Consider the following 17,994-nt stretch of genomic DNA (forward strand, 5'->3'; position numbering starts at 1 on the left):
TGATCTACAAACAAATATGCATAAATAATATACGTTACACAGACGGGTTTCGAAGGACATCGTAAGATAGGCGCGTGTGATGAGATATGCATTGATGTTTTTTGAGGCGCGCCATGTCAACATTGGCGACTTCAGCAGGCGAAAGAGGGTCATTCATTCCTCATCTCTATTATCTCACTTGTTCGTCTTCCTTGATATTTCTTCTTATAGTCAATAAGCAAGTAACGTTCCCTCATATACAACTAATTGGCATTCAAGTCATTTGTTCCTCACGTCAGAATATTTACCTTAGACAGATCTGCGGATTACCCGAATCAACCTATATCAGACAATAGAAAGAAAAGGAAGTGATTCAAGATGGGTAAATATTATTGTGATTATTGTGATATGTGAGTTGAGGGAGGATTCTTGATCGAAGCGCTTGAAATGCTTGAAAGAGCTGAAAAGTGCAATTACTTACTTTCTGTTTTTGACAGTTATTTAACTCACGATTCAATGAATGCGAGAAAAGCACATAATACAGGTAGAAATCATGTTGCAAATGTTAGAGATTATTTTGCAGGATTAAATCATGATAAAGCACAAAATATTATTGATCAAATTATTTCTCAACATGAAACTGGTGGTCCAGGTATGGGAGGTAGAGGAGGACCAGGACAAATGATGATGGCTCCTTCAATGAGAATTGGAGCTGGTTTTCTAAATCCAATGCCGGCAAATGGTAAGTTTGGATTTCATTTGATCAATTCTTATTTTTTTCCAAGATCCTTTTTAATCATTTCAATTCATATACTAATCGATTTAATTATTCCACTTATAGCCTATCCACCTTCTTCTTACCCTCCTCCACCTTCTTTTCCTCAAAATCAAAATTCATACCCACCTCAAAATGGTTCATTTAGACCACCTTTCCCACCTAATGGTCAATTACCTCCTTTCCCACCTTCAGCAGGTTCAGGTCCAGGTCCAGGTAATACACCAAATTCATTCCCACCCAATTTCTCTCCTTCAGGTGGTTTCGCTTCTCCAGGAGGTCCGAATGGAGCACCATTTAGACCACCTCCTTCTTCTATACCTAATGGTTTCGCAAGTCCGCCTGGTTTATCAGCAACAGCGACAGCACCTCCCCCGATTTTCACACAAGCTAGTGAACCTCCTGCAGGCGCAGCACCCGGAATACATCCTGATAGATTGAGAATGTTAGGTACACGATAGGAAGCATGAAGGGGCAAGAGGATCAAGGTGGGAGAAGCTGTGGTGATCGGTAGGAGACGACAACGTCCGATTGTTCAGAGTGGGATGTATGCAATTTCCACTGAACTTCAGGGTGATCTTTGTAGTGTGAGAGTGAGCGATGAGGATAATGAGGGATGAGCCATCGAATGTATGGTCGGGATCTGGTCTTCATTACGTGTTCATCAATTGTTTATACACTCTAGCTATTCCAGACGAAACCAGATGTATTATCCTAGAATGACTTGCGAACCTAATCGCGTTATTAGGAAAGCTGGAGAGATCGCGATCTTCCGCAAGAGTATGATGCACACAACGGCAATGCAAGTTAAATCGAATATAACGATACGAACTACATATTCATCTATCTAACATCTACTCATCCTCATCCTGGACACTTTCAACTAAATTCTCTTTTTCACCTTTCTTCCCTTTTAATCCTGTTCGACCTTTTGCTATTCTCCATTTCTCATTGACGACTTGAGGAGTTTCACCTCTATGTCTATTTTCTAATTTTGTATATTGATGTGAAATATTAATTTCACCACCACCAAGTGGATAAATAATTTGATTTTCTTTATCTTTTTGTAATGTATTTAATCCACCATAAATTTGATGTAATTTTCTTAATGATCCATTAATTTGCCATGATTTTAATTCAGCTTGTTGTGATAAATTTAATAAATTTCTTTCAAATGATTCTCTACCATTCATTGCAAATTTATATAATTCATTTTTTTTTTCAATTGATAAATTTTTCCAATTTCCATCATATCCACTAAATCTCCAATCTAATAAAATTTTTTCATATGAACATTCATGTAATGTTAAAGGTAATCCATCACCCATATTATATAAAGGTTTTGAAGGAAATTTATTTACATTTAAAAGATCTTTTATAATTTCAGGTTTTTCTAATTCTGATCCAATTAAAAATAAAATTGAAATTATATGTCTAACTTGATGCCATAAAAAAGCAGTTCCAATTAAATTAAAAATTATTTTTTTATTTTCATCAATTCTTTCTTCATTATTTTCATTAATTTCATTTTCAAAATATGCTTTTAATATTGTTCTTTTATGATTATTTATTTGTTTTGATCCATCTAATTTACAAAAATTTCTATGATCATTTTCACCTATTAAATAATTTGATGCTTTTCTCATTAATTCAAGATTTAAAGGTTTTGATAATGGTGTTGTTTTTAAATGAAAAGCATATTTATAATGTCTATATAAACATGAAAATCTAGAATCAAATTCTTCTTTTAAAGGTGACCAAGCTAAAATTCTAATTGAAGGTGGTAAAACACCATTAAGTAATTTTGGATAAGGATATTCTGATATTTTTGAATTATCAACTTTTTCTTTTGATTTATTCAATTTTTTTTTTGATTCTTCGCTTTCACCATCATCATCATCATCAACTTCTAATTTAGATACCATATTTATTGGTTCTTTAGGTTCTTTATAACCAATTTCTAAAGGTAATTCTTCTCCACCATCATTTGGTGTTCTTAAACTTCTTACCCAAAGATTTACAACTTGACCTTCACCACTTACACCTCTATCTGTTCTACCACATCTACTATATCCACATCCTTCTAAACCTTTACCAACTTCAATTAATTTAGTTTTTTCTAATGCTTTTAATAATTCTGATTCAACAGTTTGTACATTTGGCATACCAGGTAAAGGTGGTTGAAGTGCTAATCCACAATAAGGCCATCCATAATAACTTATCATTAATGCAATATGTCTTGTAGGATATGAATTAAAATTAAAAGGTTTATCATTTTTACGTATAGCTTTTCTAGCGTGTTTTCTAAGTGGTTTACCATTTTCATCTAATATAGGTTTTGATCGATTCAATTCATCATCCTTATCAATCATTGAAGTTGAAGCTTCTGTTGATTGGATTGAATCTTCAGAAGACGGCTGCTTCGATTTAGCGGCATTTTCAAGAAATTGAATTTTAGCAATAAGTTCTTCTTTTGATAAAGATGCCAAATGAGCCATTTTTTTAGATTGTCTTCGGGAAGATGATAAAATCAAATTGAATCGCATATAGCGAGTTGATACTTAACCGATTTTGAGATCTCTCTGGTATCTTCAAAACCCAGCTTAAATGAATAAATGAAGCTTCTAATTTCACTCCGTTTTAACTTATCAAGATCAACTTTGTTTTCAACTTTTCCTTAACAATTGTTGATTAGCGGCAACTGCCGCTGTGATACCTAGAAGAGTGATCGACGAGCAGATATTAGCAACTGAGTATACATAACTTGGTATCAAGCATAGAGATATGTATGCATGCATCCCATGCTGTAAACACAACATTTCTGGGTGACAAAGTTATCAAATACAATAACGGAAAGGTGGTTTGATGCAGACGATTAGATAGGAATTCAAGCTCATGGCAGGAAGTAAAAATAAGGTTTAGGATTAAACTCGGGCGGGAATTAGAGTAATATGTCAACGTCATTTGTTGATAGAATGATAGAATAAAAATCAAATCACTTTGCCCAGTAAATCATATAAACATGAACACCTGATATTACTTCTTCGATATCTCATAACATAATAGATCTGTATACTGTACATATATCAGCTGCTTTGCCGCTCGATTTCTCTCGCCAACTTGACTCGCTATCAATTTCGCTGCAGGATACTTTACCTGCAAATAGATGATTCATTAGTATGGTGATTGATACTCCCCTCTCGATCAATGATCCTTCCGACCCTAATTCACTAGAGACACAAGAAACAATCTCAACACCGGTGATAATTAAATCAGTGAAAGTTGATCCACCTAAAGAAGAACCTACTGTAGAGAAAACATCAATTTGGAATTGGTTATTATTTTTACCTATCTTAACGATTTTACCTATTTATCTATCAAAATTACATTATAAATTACCTGAAGGTTTATCTCCTTAGTAAGTCTAACTATATGCAATGTCAAATTAATCTTTAGAACTTCCCCATCGCTTTAAACTTACGGTATTCACTTTATAGTGATTCGAATGGTGATCCACAACCTTCGGAAAAGCTTATTTTGTCCCATATCGAAGCTTTAGAAAATATAGGATATAGAACAGTTGGAACTCGTGAATCAGTTCTAGGAGAACAATACGTTGTAGAGCAAGTTATTAATCTTTTGGACATTTGTGAGAAAAGTGACGTTTTGAATTGTGAATGGTGGTCACAACAAGGATCTGGATTTCATTCGTAAGGGTTTCTATATTCTATATATCATTGCCTTGATTTGCCAAATTGTAGCAAGTGATTAGACGTGAATCTAAGTTAATCCTGGTTATTCAGATTCGATATACTAGACCATGAAGTTTTAAAAGCGTATAATGGAATAACAAATATTATACTGAGATTATCATCGGTTCATCCACCTTCTTATAATTCATCAATACCAAAGCAGCAGAAAGATGCAATCTTGTTAGGATCTCATATAGATTCGACTTTACCTGCTCCTGGAGCTGCGGAGTGAGTCCTCTCGTTTCTAGGTGACATGAACCAAACTTTCCAGGCTGGATGCGATCGTGTAAGCTGATCTGTTGTCACAATTCTAGCGATGGAATGGGTGTGGGAGTCATGCTTGATATAGCTCGAGTGATGGTTGAGAGAGATAGAGCATTTGACGGTTCTGTAATCTTCAGTAAGGCAATTATATCCTTCTTCAATAATAACTCAACGCTAATTGACTACTTTAGTGTGGAATGGAGGAGAAGGTATGTCCGATTTGTACAGGTAGAAGCTAAACAAGTAGAAACACTGCAGGATGGATCCCATCTATATTCGACTCAGCATCCTACAAGACACCAGTAAGTGATCACAGACCAGACTCACTAGTACATAGCTAAGTTGTTATCACAGGGTACGAGCTGTGATCAATCTCGAAGGTGAGTCGAAGCTGGTGGACACCAATAATGGGAGCTGATTTTCGAGGCAGCCGCTGGAAGTACGGGGGGAGCACTGCTATTCCAAGCCACTAGCCAAGAGATGATTGAAGCTTATTCACATGCGCCTCAGTGAGCAAGATATGTATCTTTCGATTCGAAGAGGATAAGCTGATGTGTTTGAGCAGTCCAAGAGGCACGGTCATTGCTGCTGATGTGTTCTCGTCAGGAATCATGATGTCGGAGTGAGTCATCCATTTAATTCCAATATGTAAATGGAATTGAGCTGACATTTGGTGATGCAGCACCGATTTCGTGCAATTTGAGAAGTATCTTGGTGTATCAGGATTGGACGTAAGTTTTCCCGTACCTGTGAAAGACAGAAACAGCAACCTGACTGTGATGGTGCAGATGGCAACGGTCGGTCATAGCTATTTCTACCATACTAAAAAGTATGTCCGTTCTGCTTCTGCTTCTTCCCCTCTATTCCTCCCGCAGAACTGACGGGTCGGTACAGAGATTCCATCAAGTATATCGAAGCTGGCTCAGCACAACATTTCGCCAATAACATCATCGCCATCGTAGACCATCTAACCTCCCCGTCGTCCCCCCTTCTTCAATCTGAGCCATTCTCTCCGCCGAACATGGTGTATTTCTCGCTATACGACCAGATTTTTATTCAGTGGCCAATGGAAGCTTCACTCCCGTATTATACTGCTCTAGCTACTATAGCCATAGCCCTCAATTTAAAACACCTAACAGCGAAACGATGGAAATCTTTCGTAATTTCTTTACTGGGGACTCCGCTTGGTATGGTAGGTGGCGCTTTCACAGCGAATGTCTTAGCTGCTGTATTACGTCTGACCGGCAAAAGCCAAATATGGTAAGTGTTCTGATGGGTCAGAAGCAGTCGTATCGAAATTAATGGAAATCTACGATTATACAGGTTCCGACATGAGCATTTACCATTATTAATTTACGGTCCAGCTGGATTCATTGGTATCTTCCTTACTCAATTGTTACTCTCTAAGGTATTATCGCCAATTTCGAGATCTCAGCTTGAATCAACATACTATAATTCACAAACACTGTTCCTCATCACTTTGATGATGTTACTTCAAATCGCCAATATACGATCAGCGTACCTTTTCGCAGTTTTATCTTCGTTCTTGGTGATTGGAAATATTTCAAATGAAATTCTCAAATTGACAGGAATTGGAAAGAAAGTTGAAGGAATGAATATCAAAAGTACTTATCTCATACCTCTTGCTGGATGTACAGCTATAGCTGTAGAAGCTGTTACTACTGTGAGTCTTCGTTTCTTGTCCAGTTTCAGATGTAATTGGCTGATCAAAATTGATGCAATAGACACTGGATATCTTTACGCCGTTAGCAGGACGAATGGGAAGAGTGAGTTCGCAAGGAATATTGCTTATTCTGGAAGAGGTCATTTTAATTGAATTGATGATGCTTTCATCGCCTCAGGACGCCCCCGCAGAACACATTATAGCTACTATCTCCTCTATGTCAGGATTCATATTTTTCCCGACTTTCGTACCCCTCTTTCACCGAGTGCCCCGCTCATCTCAACGAAAAGTTATCATAGCTTTATCCTTATTCTTAGCAGGAGTATTGACAGCATTAGCTAATCCATGGTATTGGCCATATGATTCAATGCATCCTAAGCGAGTTGGTATTCAATATCTTTTTAACGTGAGTGGACTTGATCATCATGATATCAAATTCAAGGTACTGATTTAAGGCCATTTTTCTTGTTGAAAAGCATACGTCAAATGAACATACAGGACATGTAGCATTTATGGATCAAGGACCAACTAAAAATATAGTTTCTACAATTCATGAAAAATTTGGAAAAAAAGGATCAAAATTAGTCAATACGAAATTAACAGATTATGATTCAGATTGGGATGTAATTTATCCTATTTCTAGCTTTTTAGATACTTATAAATTCCCAATTGAACCTATTGCAAAAGAGGATAAGAATTTCGAATGGCCAAGTATGGGATTTTATGTTCAAGAAGTTAAATGGGAATATGGGATGAGGGAATTGAAATTACGATTTGATTTTGTGAGTGACGGATTGGATTTTGAATGTCTCAAAGTACGGTTAGCTGATGAACGATCCTTTACCTTTTCCTTCTCGTCCCTCAATCACTGACTTCGGCTTGTGATTACCCTCACGCTCCCTTTCATATATCACACCTGATTTACCTGTTGACCTAACCTAACCACCCACTCGTCTACTCGCAACATAACAGAATGGCCTTGTTTGGCCTACTTTAGCATTCGAAGCAGCTGTATTAAGATGGTCATTTGATATTCCACCACCGGTAGAAAAAATGAGACATCATATAAAAATAGCTACTTCAATTGATGAACATACACAAGATTTGAATTTGACTTTAAGAATGGATGAAGGTGAAAGAATGCATATTCATTGGTCAGCAGTCGGTAAGTCTCAATTAATTACAATGGATAGAGACTATTTAGCTAATGCTTTGATGATTATAAAGATTTAAATCAAATGGTACCTGGGACATCAAATCGTTTAGGTCCAAATATGCCAGCTACGAAATGGTTAAATGAAATTGATAATTGGGCTGAAAATGAATATAAAGACAGTTTAGAAATTATGATGAATGGTATTGTATGTGGTGTTATTGAGGTTTAAAATCTTGTTGAATTAGAAATATACACGATGATTAAAGGATCTGGTAATTAGATATATGTTGCTTGCTGTAGGGTAAGGATATACATTTTATAGAAATGTATTAAATTTGAAAACATGGGAGGACCAAGATATACAAGCTATGAAACAAGAACACTCGACAAATTAAGGATGGGATTGAAATAACCCTTAATAGAGCCTTATCTCAGGAACATGATGATTATATTCAGACTTCAAAAAGGTTATCTAGTTGAATCCAACTTCATGATTCTCAAAATAACAGTATTCTTCCCAGATGATTTCGGTATTAACAAGTCCAACAAAACACATTCTCAGATTACAACTAACGTTCTTATATAGCGCTCTATTGTATTGGGATGAATGAAAGGCTAACGATATTTTTATTGGGTTGGATAATTAAGTTGAAAGGTTTAAGGCGCACTGACCCTGTATTGTGTGTGTGTGTTGATTTAGTCTGTGCATAAAGATGATGATAATAATTGATTGTTTAATTGGTTGAATCAACTTCTACACTTATCCATATTTAATATACTGACGTATCGTTGGTCATGTTGTTGGATCAACCATATCATTATGATTGGATCTATTCAATTTAACTTCACTTTCAAGTTATTGATAGATTGATAATCTTGAATTAGCATGAACGAATACAGAAGATGACGAATTACAACACAATCCGACATAAACGATCTCAGGCAAGAGGGTTAATCTCCATTCCAACACCTACTTCATCATCAACATTTATGATTGATCAACATAACACAACAAAAGAATCAAGATCAAGATTCAGTGGAGATAGTCTTACCCCTAATGACGAATACTCAGGCTTAGTAAGTAATCACTTCGATACAGTCCCATTAAATTTGGTAGTATAAGAAGAGCTGAATAACAAATAACAAACTTTTTAAAGTTCACATCAGGATTATATCCAAATTGTATTCCAAATACTTCTCCTATAATTTCTTCATTTCCATCTCCACCTAAATCTAAATCTCAATCTCAAAAACCATTAATAAAATCAAATAAATATAATGAAATTGAAATAAATACACCTAGAAGAAAAAGATCATCAATAATTCAAAATACAAAAGAATCAGTTTCACCTAAAAAATTAAAATTTTTAGGTAAAGATAATGGAGTTGATAAATCATTAGAAAATGTAATTCGTAATTTAAAAATTTCAAATAATTTACAATCAAGATGGTCTTCTTCAACTGAAGGTGATGATTTATCATCATCATTAGATGATGATGATGATGTATCTGGAATTGAAATAAAATCAAGAAAATCAAATGAAACTAATAGATCAAAATTTACTGTAAAATCAAATAAATCTTTTTCTTCTAAAACTAAAAAATTCCAAAAATCTCAAAATATTGAAATTGATGATTGTCAAATTCAAAATATTCCACCTTTACCTCCAACCACACCTGGAAGAAGTAAGAGAATGATGAATGGTTTAGTAAGGAGATTAGGATTGACGCCTAAGAAGAATAAGGAGTCTATGTAAGTTTAAGTAAAAGAAAAATTGATGGATGGATCCATTTGCCATCTCTCCGTCGCCTTTCAATCTTTTGACGAGTATTTCGATAAATTGAGTGGGAACAACAAGGATGGATCTTTGTGCATGTCGAATTACGCTCAATGAGCTAATGAATCTGTCATGTTTCACACAGAAATCCCACCATATTCGATCGTCCTAAATCTCAAACAGCGGTCGCCCCTCCGTTGCCTGGATTACCACTCCCACTATCGACTGAAGATCGGACTATCCCCAAAAAGTCATCTTTATCAACATTGAGATCAGCATTAACCAAAAAATCTTCCAATACAACTTTAAAATCATTCAGATCTGCTTCTCACCCTCATCATCCCTTTGCCGTTTACGCAGATGAAGATGCTCCGCCTATTCCAGCTGGTTTACCCAGGCCGAGATACCAGGATTTTATTGAAAATGACTTACCTGATTGTTTTCCATCTACTCCAAGAGGAAGTGGAAAGAGAACACCTAAATCGTCTATTGGTCAACCTAAATTACAACCTGATTTATCCCCTTCTAAGTTTCTCAATCAATTACCAAGAAGAGCTCCTGAAACTCCTAAGAGAGATGCATTTGACATTGACAGGGATCAACATACGCCTTATGCATCGCAAAGCGACCAGGGAGTCATAAAATTCGAAGAGGAAGAATTAGGAGATATAGTGATGTCTCCGAGTTCTCCTGTACCAGACTTGGAAGGAAACGAATCGATGGATAAATCTCAGGAGATTTTTACCCCGACTTCAATTAAGCCTACTCAAGCTCAACTCGTAATTCAGCAAACTATGAAATCTTTGACTCGAGCTCAAAAGGATCCCCAGTCACCGTTTCAATCAGACTTGGTGAACACGCCAACATTTCCCCCAACAGCTCTGAACGATAGACATAACGCTCGACCGGCATTATTAAACCTGGATCCAATCAAGAAGAAAGGCGCATTACCAGGACTTGGATCACCGGTTCAAATCCATACACGAAACAAGAAATCCACACAAGGAGTATCCATAAGATCAGTCGAGCCACTATCAATGAAGAATGTTAATTCTCTTGGTTTACCTGTTCCTCTACCCGAAAATCGATCAATTAGTCGAGCGTCAAGGAAAGATCCATTGGGAATTATGAAACGATTTAACAAGTCATCAAGCAAATTCAACTCAAATCAAGAGATGCGTTTTAGAGGAGGTGCAGGAGATGGTTGGTCAGCACCTTTTCCAACATCTTCTGATTTAATACCTTTTCCTGAACCTCGACCTTCTGGTGATACTGCAAGAAAATTAAATTTGGGTACAGTTGAAAGTTATTACGATGATAATTTGGGTATTTTCAGAACAACACAAAATTCACTTAATATAAGTCAGACAAGAGGGTTATTACCTGATTTCTCTGCTCCATCAAGAACAAATTTCACTAATATCGTTGAGAATGAGATTGAAGGAATGGAAAATGCAGAAAGTAGATTTGGAGATCAGTTTGGACAGATCGAACAAAGTCCAGAATATTTCTTTCAATTAGAGAGATCTTATCAAGATGATATTGATATCGAGAATGACGAGGCTGATGACAATACGAGAATCAAAAAGACAAGTGGATATACTATCCATACTATGACTACTGGTGAAGGTGTTGAAGAATGGGAATTGGAGAGGTATTTGAGAGATTTAGAAAATGATCATGAGAGAGGCCAAGTGGTATGATGAATTTGGTTTCCTAAGGTTATGATATGCTTGTACGATAGGACGGACTATGGGTTTATATTAGAGAATGCAACACAGAATCGTGAATAACTTGAATTCACTTTATGCATACTCTCTTGTATAGTTTTTACGTTGAATGCCACTTTACTCAGGTATGATTTGATCGGAGTATATTGTTTTATCATAACCAATAAATCGACGATCGTGCCTGTGACGTACCTACCCCGCATATGAGTAGTTGGAAGTAGAGTATGATAACGATTCACAATTGAGAGGGATACATCATCAGATTTAACAAAGTATTTCGATCGATGGCGAGTATGTATTGCTGGAATCAGCTCCAGCTGGTTAGGTTAAGTTTAAGGGGGGATTTTGAAGATAAATCTCACCATTCAGAAAAAGATCATAGCCGATTTGATGAAGTGTACGTGTGCGTTGTATGTATATATATATGATTAAACCTATTCTTTTTTCTATTTCATTTTCCTTATCTTATAAACGTTTTATTTTAACCTTGATATAAGAAAATCAATGTCATTAACTAGACAATTAATTAAAACAAATTCTATATTACTTAAACAAACAGCTAAAACACCTTCAACAATCTTCATAAGAATGTCTTCAACAGAATCTTCTAATACATCAAATTTTGGATTTAAAGAAAGACAACCTACTTCAGAAGAAAAATCATTAGTTGAAGATGTTTTACAATTATATCAATTAAATCCTATTACATCTTCATATGCAAGATATGATACAAATGCTCAATTTCATGATCCTATTGGATTAGCAAAAGGTCTTGATGCTATTGTGAGTTTTTTTAAAAAAATTATCCTTTCAAATTAATTTTGATGGTTTAATTTAAATTCTAATTTTAATTTCAAATCTTTTAGAAAGCACAATTTAATGGAATGCCTAAAATATTTTCTTCTTCTGAAACTAAAGGACTTGTTTATCTTGATAATCCTGAAATTGTAAGTTCGTTTCAATAAAATCATTTACAACTATCGCTTTTTTAGAAATTAATCAAGAAACTTTTTTAATTAATTAAAATAGAAACCACCTTCAGTTCAAATTTCATTATCACAATTATATAAAATGAAACCTACTGGTGAAAAATTAGTTAATTCTTTAGTTACTTTTCATGTTGATCCTTCTTCTAATTTAATTTTAAAGTGAGTATCATCTCAAATTGCTCGATTTTCGTCTTCTTCTTGTTCTTCTTCTTCCTTTTTTATTATTAGAAGAAGTCAAGAGTGATTGCGAGAAAGAACATTATACTGATAATTGAATAACCTTCGCAGACACGATGAAGAATGGGATGCTAAACCTAATACAACTGGTGAAGATGGGTTCTTTGGTAAACTTAATGAACTTCGAAAGAAATTCACAGCTGCTGCTGTACAAGCTGGTGTAGATACTACTCCTAAAGATCAGAAATAGTTTGTTTCTTCGATCGTTAGTCATGATTATATTCAGTAAAAATGAACTTGATAAGAACCGAATTGTGAGAATCATTTATTTATTTGTAGCGAATATTGAAATAAAATGCAAATTGTTATGAGAAGTGGTTGAACGGACTGCGTAATTATGATTTATCACTTCGTCATTTTCTTGCACTTGCAATAAAAACATATCACTATATTGCATGCAGACTTTCTGTTTCACAGAATCAGTAATAACATCTCTATACACAGTGTGCATTCTTTGAATTTTACTTCCATCATTCTGACCTCCTACTTCAGCGTACCGGCGCATATACTTATTTGTCAGACCAAGTAGGTTTTCTCTTTTCAGCAAATGCAGCCATACCTAATTTGTTTGATTAGATTAATTAATATTTGAGAAAGGAAAGCAGCTCAAATTGTGTACTCACCCTCTTTTTGATCTTGAGTAGCGAATAATTGTTGGAATAATCTTCTTTCAAGTCTTAAACCTTGTTCAAGAGGTAAATCCAAAGCTATAAAACAAACATTACAAACATCATCATTAGCAAAAGTAAAAAGAAATTAATTTCAAAATTAAAAATGAAACTCTTAAATCAACTTACAAGCATTTACAGCTTCTTTTCCAGCTTGAACAGCAACTTTACCAAATCCAGCAATAATTTCTGCAATTTTAATTGCTTCTTCAACAACACTTTGATTTTCTTCTATTAATCTACTAACTAATCCCCATTTTTCTGCTGTTATTCCATCAATTTTTCTACCTGTTAAAACCATATCCATTGCTTTTTGTTTACCAATTAAAGAAGTAAGTCTTTGTGAACCTCCCATTCCAGGTATAATACCTAAAGTAATTTCAGGTTGACCAAAAGTTGATTTTGGACTTGCAATTAAAATATCACATAACATTGCTAATTCACATCCACCGCCCAGCTTTCAAAGATAATTAATTGACATCAGCATTTTTTCCAAATGATCGAAAACAAGATTATAAACCAAAGAGAGAAGAAAGTATAACATACAGCATAGCCTGCTACTGCTCCTATGATTGGTTTACGAATACTTGCTATTTTATTCCAAGATCCAAGGAAATTGGTAGTATATGCTTCGGCAACTAAAACGAAAACCCATTGAGTATCGAAGATCATAACAAATTTCAAGAGAAATCACTCACATTCTTTATCCTTCATTTCTTTTATATCAGCTCCAGCAGCGAAATTCTTTTCTCCTCCAGTAATTACAATAGCTCGTACAGAATCATCTGCTTCTGCTTTTTCCAATTCAGCATTTAAAGCTTGAAATAATGGTGTTGAAAGTGCATTTAAAGCTTTTGGTCTATTAAGAGTAAGAATTGATACTTTATTAGAAGGTGATCTTGTTGATAAAACTAATGATTCTCCTGAAGTTGTAGAAGCGGACATGGCTCGAAGTTGTAAATGAAGAGTTGGGATTATTGATGGTCGTAACAATGTACGGGATAACATATTTTATTGTGGAAAGATCCTATTTGGTTATATATTCTTATTCTGATTTCGTACAAATTGTGCTTTATATTATTACCTCACTCTCACTGTTCGTGGGGTTTGAAGGTGCTTGAGATATTGTTATGCTAATTGAAGATGTCTACGCATGATACGATGAGCTATAATCAATCCGCTTATATACCCTCTCAATTAATACCGGTAACCAAACACTAGTACTACCGGGGGATCATATACTCGATCTGCCACGTGAGCAGTCATACACCTGGATGAGAAAGAAAACGCCGATATTTGATTCCGCTTTCATTAACAGATTGGTAGCACATGGCAAGATTTGTTCGGACTCGAGAATAACGATGAGCAAGGAATTAACAATGAATAACGATAAAATCAAGGTTACAACAAAATAAAATAGTTTCAATTAATTGAATACAAAATTATACTCAACCTAAAAATCATAGACATATACGTCGTACCATCGCGTTTTTATACTAGATATCCGAAATCAACGATTCTGAAACTGAAACAAAAAGATCGACTCGAATAAAAGAGATTCTTTAACATTAGATTGACTGAAAATATAAATTAGGATTTAATTGAACATCGACCAATTTGATAACATCTTTGCCACTCTTCTTACACATTAATAATCAATCCATAATGCCTCGGTTCTATGAGAATAAGTATCCAGAGGTAAGTTCTTCATATCATCTAAGAAAGCAGGTAGCGAAAGGTGCGATTTGAGCTGACAATATGAATGAATGTTTAGGTCGACCAATTGGTCATGGTTCAAGTTCAATCCATCGAAGATATGGGAGCTTATGTAAAATTGGTGAGTATACTCATAGAAAATTACCTCGTGTTTCATTCAAAACACTATAAGCTAATATAATATAATTAAGCTCGAATACGATAATATCGAAGGAATGATCTTGTTATCCGAGTTATCTAGAAGACGTATTAGATCAGTACAAAAATTGATTAGAGTAGGAAGGAATGAAGTTGTAGTAGTTATGCGTGTGGATCCTGATAAGGGTGAGTTATGACTATTTGAGTAAGTCTTTGAAGCAATAGCTAATGGCAATTCATAATGCTCCTATCTCTTTTTCGCCATATCAATTTCCCCATCTATCTTCAATCTATTACGGCCACAACCACAGGTTATATCGATCTTTCCAAACGAAGAGTATCAGCTGAAGAAGTGGTAAAATGTGAAGAACAATATGAGAAGGGTAAAGCCGTAGATTCGATTTTGACACAAGTAGCTAAGAAAAGAGGTGTTTCTCCTGAATCATTGTATGAAAAAATCGCTTGGCCATTGCATAAGCAATATGGACATTCTTATGAGGCTTTCAAAGCTTCTATCAGGTGAGTCAATTGTGCACCGTCGTCGGGAGATATAGACGATCCAGAAGGAGAATGAGAAATTCCTTCATATTTCGGCCTATTTTTGGCGATAAGATGAATGGCAATCTAGCGGAGTACCCAGCGGGAATGTGAACATTACTGATATAGCCAACGAAATAGTGAACCAGAAGCAATTTTCGGCTCTTTAACACTAGACGAAGATACACTCACAGATTTAAGATCAGCAATTGCAAGAAGATTAACTCCAAAACCTGTAAAAGTAAGAGCAGATATAGAAGTAAAATGTTTCTCATATAATGGGATTGAAGCTATAAAAAGAGCTTTAAATGCAGGTGAAAAACTTTCGACAGAAGAAATTCCAATTAAAGTTAGATTAGTTGCTCCACCTTTATACGTTATGTCAACTACTTCAACAGATAAATCAGGTGCAATTGAATTAATGGATAAAGCAGTTGAATTAATTGGTGATAGTATTACAAAAGAAAAAGGTGATATGACTATAAAGATGAGAGTGAGTTTTTTTTTTTTTGTGATTCTTTTTCTAATATTTGAATTTCGTGTATTAATCAATTAATTTATTATTAATTAGCCTAAAGTTGTTTCTGAAACTGAAGATGCAGAACTTAAAGCACTTATGGAAAGATTTGAAGCTGCTAATATGGATGTTGCTGGTGATGATGATTCTGATGAAGATGATGAATAAAAACCGATTCGTAGTGACGAATGTGGCTTTAGCAGCAGGGTCATTGTGATGGAGTCTTCATTATAGCATCGTATTTGCATTTTGTGTATATGTTTCAAATGCATTACATAGATAAAAGAATTCCGACCTAGTATTTGCTTGAGTTGGAGTCATTTGGCAGATGATACAGAAAGGACAGATGCCATCTCTTTTCCACACATTAGATGAAAAGTAGCCCATTGTGATCAATTCAACTTTCTTCAGATGCTTTCTGTCATCATACATGAACATGATGCTGACTTGTACTGAAGAGTTCAGAAAGTTAAAAAGAGCTTGGAGAAGCAGGGAATCAAGCCCATCGAAAGTGGCAGATCTTAACGACCCAAAGGATGTGCCAAAACAGCCGATCGAGCCTGCCTTTGAAAGTGGCACATGCCTTAAAAAGTGAGAACAGGACCAAAAAGTGCTGGAGAAGGTGAAAAATGCTTCAAAAAGATGGTACAACCAAAACAATGCTTCTGGAACACAAAAAGAATGGAGAAGCAGGGAATTGAACCCGGTACCTCGTCAATTCCTCTGTTCCAGTACTGGAAAGATGCTAATGACGCGCTCTGCCAAATGAGCTACATCCCCTTCGATGTTTGTGCTGTTTTTTGATAGTTTATGTAGCTGGCCACATCAGAGTGTAGCTGCCACACGAAGGTGCCGCGTCGCACTGTAGCGCGCGCGCGCGTTGTAATTTAATCTCCGATGACGCGTGCCTGAATCTCTCCTAAATCAGGTTCCTTTCTTGGGAGTTGGAACCTTCGTCCATTCGTAGTTGAACGTATGGCGATAATTAGCGATCCATTGGAATGCTGTTTCTTCTGCATCCACTGCAGAGTGCAAGATCTAGTCAAATAGTTTACAATGTTCATCCAGTATCTTCTTGAGCTGCTTTGGTCGTTTATTGGGGATTAAAGCTAGGGCAGTCGGTATATTTTCTCTGAGACGCAATTTTAATTGGGAGTCCTATGGCCAAAGCGTATGATGTGAACTCACGGCTGTTCAATCCATAAATGATAAGGTATAGTATTTGACATCTCATCAATCTTCGAAATTACACTTCGTAGTGCGTTCTCATCTTGTACCTGGTAAATGATGATATATGAGTATGATTTATGAAGTGAGACACACGAATTGGAAGCGAAAATTATCCCTACTGAAGAATTTTATCAACTCACCTCCAAAACTACCTTTCTCATACCTTCCCATCCTCTTCCATCTTCACCTTCAAGATATTTCTGTACATCCGGATGATCTTTATATTTATGCAAAACAGCTGTAGATGCGTGAGCTGATTGAGCTAATAAAGGACCAATTGGCCATTTATGAACCTAAGAATGAAAGGTGTCTTTAGCGCATATTCAATATAAAGATATATTAGAGAATGCACAAGGCTTCGAAGCATAATCGTAAGGCTACGTACCGTAAGTAGATCACGCCGAATGATGATTTGCATGACTAGTCCAGTGGATTTAGGAGGCGCCACTTCTGTAGGAGTAAGAGAGATTGAAGAGGACATAGCGCGTATGGTACAAATAGGTGAACAAGGAAGAGGATAAGCTTTTACAGTTGGTTGGAAGATTCGAGAATGGCGAATAAGAAGCATGTGTGATTGTCCTTTGTGCTACCACTTACACCGAAAGTCGATGATATCTTTCAATTGCACAAAGAACAGTGAATAAGATTGTTCGCACATTGTATCAAGAGCAGCTAATGTCGGAAGCAAGGGAACATGGGCCTCCACCTCCACTCAAGTTGGACTTCGCTTCGTTAGGTCCTCATCCGGTCGGAAGTATAGAAAGTGAGTGTTTGGTGCATGAAGACTTTATATCGGCTCACAAGCCAATTTATCATCTTTGCATACGAGCTGCTCGGGGGAGAG

General features: G+C 35.8%; 8 protein-coding genes across 8 annotated transcripts; 5 read left to right on the forward strand and 3 right to left on the reverse strand.

The window, feature by feature from the left end:
- Nucleotides 1-357: 357 nt before the first annotated feature.
- On the forward strand, nucleotides 358-1,215 carry I206_103816 (uncharacterized protein; the record flags this gene model as incomplete). Its single annotated transcript, XM_019159455.1, has 3 exons — nucleotides 358-389; nucleotides 477-721; nucleotides 821-1,215. The coding sequence occupies 3 exons, from the start codon at nucleotides 358-360 to the stop codon at nucleotides 1,213-1,215; spliced, it is 672 nt and encodes a 223-aa protein (XP_019007507.1).
- Nucleotides 1,216-1,608: 393 nt separating this feature from the next.
- I206_103817 (tRNA pseudouridine(38-40) synthase) lies at nucleotides 1,609-3,252 on the reverse strand (the record flags this gene model as incomplete). Its single annotated transcript, XM_019159456.1, has 1 exon — nucleotides 1,609-3,252. The coding sequence occupies one exon, from the start codon at nucleotides 3,250-3,252 to the stop codon at nucleotides 1,609-1,611; it is 1,644 nt and encodes a 547-aa protein (XP_019007508.1).
- Nucleotides 3,253-3,933: 681 nt separating this feature from the next.
- I206_103818 (uncharacterized protein) lies at nucleotides 3,934-7,839 on the forward strand (the record flags this gene model as incomplete). Its single annotated transcript, XM_070202835.1, has 18 exons — nucleotides 3,934-4,172; nucleotides 4,252-4,464; nucleotides 4,558-4,734; nucleotides 4,821-4,906; nucleotides 4,962-4,998; nucleotides 5,067-5,072; nucleotides 5,125-5,150; nucleotides 5,201-5,279; nucleotides 5,336-5,392; nucleotides 5,453-5,501; nucleotides 5,559-5,599; nucleotides 5,665-6,030; nucleotides 6,094-6,454; nucleotides 6,516-6,557; nucleotides 6,633-6,860; nucleotides 6,931-7,236; nucleotides 7,427-7,619; nucleotides 7,682-7,839. 18 exons carry the CDS (start codon nucleotides 3,934-3,936, stop codon nucleotides 7,837-7,839), a joined length of 2,664 nt encoding a protein of 887 aa, XP_070058936.1.
- Nucleotides 7,840-8,513: 674 nt separating this feature from the next.
- On the forward strand, nucleotides 8,514-11,091 carry I206_103819 (uncharacterized protein; the record flags this gene model as incomplete). The annotated part of the gene is made up of 3 exons (XM_019159458.1): nucleotides 8,514-8,687; nucleotides 8,768-9,363; nucleotides 9,534-11,091. The coding sequence occupies 3 exons, from the start codon at nucleotides 8,514-8,516 to the stop codon at nucleotides 11,089-11,091; spliced, it is 2,328 nt and encodes a 775-aa protein (XP_019007510.1).
- Nucleotides 11,092-11,622: 531 nt separating this feature from the next.
- Nucleotides 11,623-12,534, forward strand: I206_103820 (uncharacterized protein; the record flags this gene model as incomplete). Its single annotated transcript, XM_019159459.1, has 4 exons — nucleotides 11,623-11,901; nucleotides 11,985-12,065; nucleotides 12,148-12,266; nucleotides 12,396-12,534. The coding sequence occupies 4 exons, from the start codon at nucleotides 11,623-11,625 to the stop codon at nucleotides 12,532-12,534; spliced, it is 618 nt and encodes a 205-aa protein (XP_019007511.1).
- Nucleotides 12,535-12,853: 319 nt separating this feature from the next.
- On the reverse strand, nucleotides 12,854-14,020 carry I206_103821 (uncharacterized protein; the record flags this gene model as incomplete). Its single annotated transcript, XM_019159460.1, has 5 exons — nucleotides 12,854-12,903; nucleotides 12,968-13,051; nucleotides 13,142-13,469; nucleotides 13,559-13,650; nucleotides 13,711-14,020. The coding sequence occupies 5 exons, from the start codon at nucleotides 14,018-14,020 to the stop codon at nucleotides 12,854-12,856; spliced, it is 864 nt and encodes a 287-aa protein (XP_019007512.1).
- Nucleotides 14,021-14,677: 657 nt separating this feature from the next.
- On the forward strand, nucleotides 14,678-16,088 carry I206_103822 (uncharacterized protein; the record flags this gene model as incomplete). The annotated part of the gene is made up of 6 exons (XM_019159461.1): nucleotides 14,678-14,710; nucleotides 14,787-14,849; nucleotides 14,920-15,052; nucleotides 15,178-15,385; nucleotides 15,545-15,896; nucleotides 15,975-16,088. The coding sequence occupies 6 exons, from the start codon at nucleotides 14,678-14,680 to the stop codon at nucleotides 16,086-16,088; spliced, it is 903 nt and encodes a 300-aa protein (XP_019007513.1).
- Nucleotides 16,089-16,958: 870 nt separating this feature from the next.
- I206_103823 (uncharacterized protein) lies at nucleotides 16,959-17,631 on the reverse strand (the record flags this gene model as incomplete). The annotated part of the gene is made up of 4 exons (XM_019159462.1): nucleotides 16,959-17,052; nucleotides 17,109-17,197; nucleotides 17,291-17,443; nucleotides 17,536-17,631. 4 exons carry the CDS (start codon nucleotides 17,629-17,631, stop codon nucleotides 16,959-16,961), a joined length of 432 nt encoding a protein of 143 aa, XP_019007514.1.
- Between the last annotated feature and the right edge of the window lie 363 nt (nucleotides 17,632-17,994).

This window comes from Kwoniella pini, chromosome 5 (assembly GCF_000512605.2).
Source record: "Kwoniella pini CBS 10737 chromosome 5, complete sequence".
NCBI classification, from domain to species: Eukaryota; Fungi; Basidiomycota; class Tremellomycetes; order Tremellales; family Cryptococcaceae; genus Kwoniella; species Kwoniella pini.